Source organism: Globicephala melas, chromosome 7, assembly GCF_963455315.2.
Source record: "Globicephala melas chromosome 7, mGloMel1.2, whole genome shotgun sequence".
Lineage (NCBI taxonomy): Eukaryota > Metazoa > Chordata > Mammalia > Artiodactyla > Delphinidae > Globicephala > Globicephala melas.
The window spans coordinates 51,085,496-51,093,835 of NC_083320.1; the positions used below are offsets into that span (position 1 = coordinate 51,085,496).

The window sequence follows — 8,340 nt, forward strand, 5'->3', positions numbered from 1 at the left end:
CTCAAATTTCCAGCAGGTTAAATTTAACAGCATACGTTCTTAACTTCAATTAATATTATGAACTTTTCTTATTTTCTATAGTATTATTTAGAACAAATTAACACAGAAAGAATGAATATGGATCTTACAAAAGTATATAATTCACTTAAAACTAATAGGTTTGGTGCGGGGGTTTTTCTCCTTATTTTAGGAGTTACAGGAACATATTATGATTAGAATTTCTAATGTATCCTTGATTTTTTAAATATATAAGTAAATTTCCAAATCAGTAGGATAGTGAATAAATTTTAAACAATGATATCTTGTCCAGGATAGAACCAATGCCCCATTGATACACGTTCAAGGTTGTATTTATCTGGCTTGAGTTTGGGTGAATCTACTTCAGATTATCAAAACATCCTAGGAAGTTGAGAGTCTCAGATTCAATACTTTTAAGACTTTGTATATAATATTTGGGAGAGGCTTCAGGAATAATTTAGGGTTTAAGAAATTAATGAATTAGGTAGCAGACCCCATAAATTTGTTTTTGCCTCCTCACTGTTGTAATTTTACCACAAATGATCTTTTGAGTGGTTCCATTGAATCAAGAGTCTAAGTAATCTGAATATGAAAGGTGATACAGTAAACCAATCTCACATGAGAGAGGGAGAGAGATAGAACTAAAGATATATAGACATATTAAACTTGGGAAAAATCCAGGTTGTGTTAAAATACCATTTTTAATACCTGAATAAAATGTTTCTTAAATTATACATATACCTGCGATCCTATAATGTATTACATATAATTACTGCTTTGGATACACAATGAAAACATTAAAATGAAACATTAAGCCTGTAATCTGAAATTATTCCAAGATTTAATGCTTTCATTGTTAAATGAATAATAATAAATAAATAATTTTATTATAAATAATAAAAGCTTGCTAATTTTGAAAAAAAAATTTGAAGTTTCTCTAAATGTTGAACCTGTTATTTTAATAAGCAAAAGCAAACAGATTTTTGGATCCCAATCTAAACTGCTAATATAATCATTTTTCCTTAATGGGTGCTAATTTGTATCACATGAAATGCTGCATTTTAGCCAGTAGTTCCCCCAATGCAACTCAAATACAAGTGCATGTGGAAACGAAATTATTTCTCGTTCATATGTCCTGGGAAGTCACAAAGTTAGGCAAATTCAAGAGGTGGAGAAGCTTTCAATTAATAACAAGAATATACGTCTGTATTACTTACATACAGGAGCTGGTCCCCACCCAGTTCCACTTACCTGTTCAGCTGCTTCAGGTGCAATCTGACTCTGGAATAAAGGCACAGCAAATTGTATCTTTTTGGGACTGTTGGGCTCCATGACAATGATGAGAATTAGAGATGTGAAGGGCTCAGAAAGACTAACCCCAGGTGGTGTCTGGGATGTGTTTCCTCAGGCGCACTCCACCCCGCTACAGAATGCTTCGTAATAAATAGCTGTAATTCTAGAGAAAGCAAGTGAAGATGCCGAGGTCTGAGTAACTCCCTTCTTCAACATCCACAGTGATGCCTGGCTTGCCTGTTCCCCCAGCAATCCCTTAGATCCTCTCAGCACAATGCAGAAACGAACTGTAAGCTAATTGTGTGCCTCTTCGCTAATATACACATGCCAAGCATTCACTCAGCAGCTAATTGAAAATGCAATGCTAGCCTTGAAGGACCTGCTGCCCCGGGATTTGAAAGAAAGGCTCTATCCACTGTACATTACTAACCGGCTGCTCAAAAGTGCAATGTAAGCTCCCTCTGAGTATTGCAGGGATGGGCCATTCATTATTGATGAACATAAAGCAGTAAGTTTTTAGAGTTGGGGGCAGGGTTTGGGTATAGGATCATTTCATTTCTCTTGGAGAACCTTATCCGTCAGACACCTTTGTTATTTCACATCCAGCTACCAAATTGATGAATTGCCATGGAGGGTAAGCCACAACCAATAATATCAGCTATATTTATGCTGTGAGATCTGGTTAGGTAAGACTGATCATGGAATGCAGAGCGTCTGTGGTGGAGTGAGGACAACATTGCTCTCAGGACTGAGCAGATCTCAGTTCAACTTCTATCCCTACCACTAACAAGCTCTGTGGCCTCAAGCAAATCAGAGGCTATATCTAGGCCGCCATACTTTCCTCAGACAAACAAGGAGATTGGACTTAGTGACCTTTAAGCTCCTGTTCTGTTCCAGCATTCTATAATTGTAGTCCACAGTTTTCATTAGAGTGGAAAGTATTGGACAGCTAAATTTAGCAAATGGCTTGAAAGTCACGGCTGCTGCAATGACCTCTTTTATTTCCTGGTGGAGCCAGTTATATCCTCTGATATGGAAGAATACAGAAGTGACTAGAAGACATTAGTGGAAACCTAATGGGATCCAGCATTGTGATTTGTTGCCAATAGTGGGGATATATGTAACCAAAGGTCTTAGGGGAAAAAAGTGTAAAAGGGGAAATCTTCAGAATGATAGAGGATGATGATGATATTGGCTAGTGGTGAAGGTCGAGGGGGCCACTGGCCTGCTCTTCACATCTGTTAATATCTAAGGAGAGGCAATAGCACAGCCAGATGGCTTCATGCATTCAACTCCTTTTGCAAAGAAAGGCTGAAAATGAAGCTGCTTTAAAAGGAGAAAGAACTTCTCTACTTCTTTATTTGAAAGATAGTGTTTGATGAATGCTAGACTTATATATATATATATATTTTTTTTTCTATACATATTCATTCCCCCTGTATGTGTGTGTGTGGGCAGAACCTTACTCAATGCCTAGACTATGCAACTGTATTTTTTTTTATGTTTCAAATTTTTTATTTATTTTTCTTACATGTTTATTGGAGTATAATTGCTTTACAATGGTGTGTTAGTTTCTGCTTTATAACAAACTGAATCAGTTATACATATACATATGTTCCCATATCTCTTCCCTCTTGCGTCTCCCTCCCACCCTCCCTATCCCACCCCTATAGGTGGTCACAAAGCACAGACCTGATCTCCCTGTGCTATGCGGCTGCTTCTCACTAGCTGTCTATTTTACGTTTGGTAGTGTATATATGTCCATGCCACTCTCTCACTTTGTCACAGCTTACCTTTGCCCCTCCCCATATCCTCAAGTCCATTCTCTAGTAGGTCTGTGTCTTTATTCCTGTCTTACTCCTAGCCTCTTTATGACATTTTTTTTTCTTAGATTCCATATATATATGTGTTAGTGTACGGTATTGGTCTTTTTCTTTCTTTCTTTCTTTCTTTTTTACATCTTTATTGGAGTATAATTGCTTTACAATGGTGTGTTAGTTTCTGCTTTATAACAAACTGAATAAGTTATACATATACATATGTTCCCATATCTCTTCCCTCTTGAGTCTCCCTCCCTCCCACCCTCCCTATCCCACCCCTCTAGGTGGTCACATAGCACTGAGTTGATCTCCCTGTGCTATGCGGCTGCTTCCCACTAGCTATCTATTTTACGTTTGGTAGTGTATATATGTCCATGCCACTCTCTCACTTTGTCCCAGCTTACCCTTCCCCCTCCCCATATCCTCAAGTCCATTCTCTAGTAGGTCTGCATCTTTATTCCTGTCTTACCCCTAGGTTCTTCATGACATTTTTTTTCGTAGATTCCATTTTTGTGTGTTAGCATATGGTATTTGTCTTTCTCTTTCTGACTTAACTTCATTCTGTATGACAGACTCTAGGTCCATCCACCTCACTACAAATAACTCAATTTCCTTTCTTTTTATGGCTGAATATTATTCCATTGTATATATGTGCCACATCTTCTTTATCCATTCATCCAATGATGGACACTTAGGTTGTTTCCATCTTCTGGCTATTGTAAATAGAGCTGCAATGAACATTTTGGTACATGACTCTTTTTGAATTATGGTTTCCTCAGGGTATATGCCCAGTAGTGGGATTGCTGGGTCGTATGGTAGTTCTATTTTTAGTTTTTTAAGGAATCTCCATACTGTTCTCCATAGTGGCTGTATCATTTTACATTCCCACCAACAGTGCAAGAGGGTCCCCTTTTCTCCACACCCTCTCCAGCATTTGTTGTTTGTAGATTTTCTGATGATGGCCATTCTGACTGGTGTGAGATGATATCTCATTGTAGTTTTGATTTGCATTTCTTTAATGATTAATGATGTTGAGCATTCTTTCATGTGTTTGTTGGCACTCGTATATCATCTTTGGAGAAATGTCTATTTAGGTCTTCTGCCCATTTTTGGATTGGGTTGTTTATTTGTTATTGAGCTGCATGAGCTGCCTGTAAATTTTGCAGATTAATCCTCTGTCAGTTGCTTCATTTGCAAATATTTTCTCCCATTCTGAGGGTTGTCTTTTGGTCTTGTTTATGGTTTCCTTTGCTGTGCAAAAGCTTTGAAGTTTCATTAGGTCCCATTTGTTTATTTTTGTTTTTATTTCCATTTCTCTAGGAGGTGGGTCAAAAAGGATCTTGTTGTGATTTATGTCATAGAGTGTTCTGCCTATGTTTTCCTCTAAGAGTTTGGTAGTTTCTAGCCTTACATTTAGGTCTTTAATCCATTATGAGTTTACTTTTGTGTATGGTGTTAGGGAGTGTTCTAATCTCGTATTTCTACATGTACCTGTCCAGTTTTCCCAGCACCAATTATTGAAAAGGCTGTCCTTTCTCCACTGTACATTCCTGCCTCTTTTATCAAAGATAAGGTGAACATATGTCCATGGGTTTATCTCTGGGCCTTCTATGCTGTTCCATTGATCTATATTTCTGTTTTTGTTCCAGTACCATACTGTCTTGATTACGGTAGCTTTGTAGTATAGTCTGAAGTCAGGGAGCCTGATTCCTCCAGCTCCGTTTTTCGTTCTCAAGATTGCTTTGGCTATTCGGGGTCTTTTGTGTTTCCATACAAATTGTGAAATTTTTTGTTCTAGTTCTGTGAAAAATGCCAGTGGTAGTTTGATAGGGATTGCATTGAATCTGTAGATTGCTTTGGGTAATAGAGTCATTTTCACAATGTTGATTCTTCTAATATAAGAACACGGTATATCTCTCCATCTATTTGTATCATCTTTAATTTCTTTCATCAGTGTCTTATAATTTTCTGCATATAGGTCTTTTGTCTCCTTAGGTAGGTTTATTCCTAGATATTTTAATCTTTTTGTTGCAATGGTTAATGGGAGTGTTTTCTTGATTCCACTTTCAGATTTTTCATCATTAGTGTATAGGTATGCCAGAGATTTCTGTGCATTAATTTTGTGTCCTGCTACTTTACCAAATTCTTTGATTAGCTCTAGTATATTTAGGATTCTCTATGTATAGTATCATGTCATCTGCAAACAGTGACAGCTTTACTTCTTCTTTTCCGATTTGGATTCCTTTTATTTCCTTTTCTTCTCTGATTGCTGTGGCTAAAATTTCCACAACTATGTTGAATAAGAGTGGTGAGAGTGGGCAACCTTGTCTTGTTCCTGATCTTACTGGAAATGCTTTCAGTTTTTCACCATTGAGGACGATGTTGGCTGTGGGTTTGTCATATATGGCCTTTATTATGTTGAGGAAAGTTCCCTCTATGCCTACTTTCTGCAGGGTTTTTATCATAAATGCGTGTTGAATTTTGTCGAAAGCTTTCTCTGCATCTATTGAGAGGACCATATGGTTTTTCTTCTTCAATTTGTTAATATGGTGTATCACATTGATTGATTTGCGTATATTGAAGAATACTTGCATTCCTGGAATAAACCCCCTTGATCATGGTGTATGCTACTTTTAATGTGCTGTTGGATTCTGTTTGCTAGTATTTTGTTGAGGATTTTTGCATCTATGTTCATCAGTGATATTGACCTGTAGTTTTCTTTCTTTGTGACATCCTTGTCTGGTGTTGGTATCAGGTTGATGGTGGCCTTGTAGAATGAGTTTGGGAGTGTTCCTCCCTCTGCTATATTTTGGAAGAGTTTGAGAAGGATAGGTGTTAGCTCTTCTCTAAATGTTTGATAGAATTCACCTGTGAAGCCATCTGGTCCTGGGCTTTTGTTTGTTGGAAGATTTTTAATCACAGTTTCAATTTCAGTGCTTGTGATTGGTCTGTTCATATTTTCTATTTCTTCCTGATTCAATCTTGGCAGTTGTGCATTTCTAAGAATTTGTCCATTTCTTCCAGGTTTTCCATTTTATTGGCATGGAGTTGCTTGTAGTAATCTCTCATGATCTTTTGTATTTCTGCAGTGTCAGTTGTTACTCTCCTTTTTCATTTCTAATTCTATTGATTTGAGTCTTCTCCCTTTTTTTCTTGATGAGTCTGGCTAGTGGTTTATCAACTTCGTTTATCTTCTCAAAGAACCATCTTTTAGTTTTATTGATCTTTGCTATCGTTTCCTTCATTTCTTTTTCATTTATTTCTGATCTGATCTTTATGATTTCTTTCCTTCTGCTAACTTTGGGGTTTTTTTGTTCTTCTTTTTCTAATTGCTTTAGGTGCAAGGTTAGGTTGTTTATTCGAGATGTTTCCTGTTTCTTAAGGTAGGATTGTATTGCTATAAACTTCCCTCTTAGAACTGCTTATGCTGCGTCCCATAGGTTTTGGGTTGTTGTGTCTCCATTTTCATTTGTTTCTAGGTATTTTTTGATTTCCTCTTTGGTTTCTTCAGTGATCACTTCGTTATTAAGTAGTGTATTGTTTAGCCTCCATGTGTTTGTACTTTTTACAGATATTTTCCTGTAATTGATATCTAGTCTCATAGCGTTGTGGTCAGAAAAGATACTTGATACAATTTTAATTTTCTTAAATTTACCAAGGCTTGATTTGTGACCCAAGATATGATCCATCCTGGAGAATCTTCCATGAGCACTTGAGAAAACAGTGTATTCTGTTGTTTTTGGATGGAATGTCCTATAAATATCAATTAAGTCCACCTTGTTTAATGTATCATTTAAAGCTTGTGTTTCCTTATTTATTTTCATTTTGGATGATCTGTCCATTGGTGAGAGTGGGATGTTAAAGTCCACTACTATGAATGTGTTACTCTCGATTTCCCCTTTTTTTTGTGGTATGGGGGCCTCTCACAGTTGTGGCCTCTCCTGTTGCAGAGCACAGGCTCTGGACGCGCAGGCTCAGCGGCCATGGCTCATGGGCCCAACCGCTCCACGGCATGTGGCATCTTCCCGAACCGGGGCACGAACCCGTGTCCCCTGCATCAGCAGGCGGACTTTGAACCACTGCGCCACCAGGGAATCCCCGATTTCCCCTTTTATGGCTGTTAGTATTTGCCTTATGTATTGAGGTGCTCCTATGTTGGGTGCATAAATATTTACAATTGTTATATCTTCTTCTTGGATCGATCCCTTGATCATTATGTAGTGTCCTTCTTTGTCTCTTCTAATAGTCTTTATTTTAAAGTCTATTTTGTCTGATATGAGAATTGCTACTCCAGCTTTCTTTTGGTTTCCATTTGCATGGAATATCTTTTTCCATCCCCTCGCTTTCAGTCTGTATGTGTCTCTAGGTCTAAAGTGGGTCTCTTGTAGACAGCATATATATGGGTCTTGTTTTTGTATCCATTCAGCCAGTCTGTGTCTTTTGGTGGGAGCATTTAATCCATTTACATTGAAGGTAATTCTTGATATGTATGTTCCTATTCCCATTTTCTTAATTGTTTTGGGTTTGTTATTGTAGGTCTTTTCCTTCTCTTGTGTTTCTTGCCTAGAGAAGATCCTTTAGCATTTGTTGTAAAGCTGGTTCGGTGGTGCTGAACTCTCTCAGCTTTTGCTTGTCTGAAAAGGTTTTAATTTCTCCATCAAATCTGAATGAGATCCTTGCTGGGTAGAGTAATCTTGGTTGTAGGTTTTTCTCCTTCATCACTTTAAAGACGTCCTGCCAGTCCCTTCTGGCTTGCAGAGTTTCTGCTGAAAGATCAGCTGTTAACCTTATGGGGATTCCCTTGTGTGTTATTTGTTGTTTTTCCCTTGCTGCTTTTAATATGTTTTCTTTGTATTTAATTTTTGACAGTTTAATTAATATGTGTCTTGGCATGTTTCACCTTGGATTTACCCTGTATGGGACTCTCTGTGCTTCCTGGACTTGATTAACTATTTCCTTTCCCATATTAGGGAAGTTTTCAACTATAATCTCTTCAAATATTTTCTCAGTCCCTTTCTTTTTCTCTTCTTCTTCTGGAACCCCTATGATTCGAATGTTGGTGCATTTAATGTTGTCCCAGAGGTCTCTGAGACTGCCCTAAGTTATTTTCATTCTTTTTTCTTTATTCTGCTCTGTAGTAGTTATTTTCACTATTTTATCTTCCAGGTCACTTATCCATTCTTCTGCCTCAGTTATTCTGCTATTGAAC

At 37.5% G+C, this 8,340-nt stretch overlaps 1 protein-coding gene across 2 annotated transcripts in view; it reads right to left on the reverse strand.

Annotated features, from left to right (window-relative positions):
* PPP1R1C (protein phosphatase 1 regulatory inhibitor subunit 1C) overlaps positions 1-1,350 on the reverse strand; it is a 128,653-nt gene extending 127,303 nt beyond the window's left edge. For both annotated transcript variants that reach the window (XM_030850392.2, XM_030850382.1), the window contains exon 1: positions 1,270-1,350. In XM_030850392.2, coding sequence (XP_030706252.1) covers positions 1,270-1,350 — 81 coding nt within the window. The remainder of the gene's footprint in view (positions 1-1,269) is intronic.
* Positions 1,351-8,340: the final 6,990 nt, after the last annotated feature.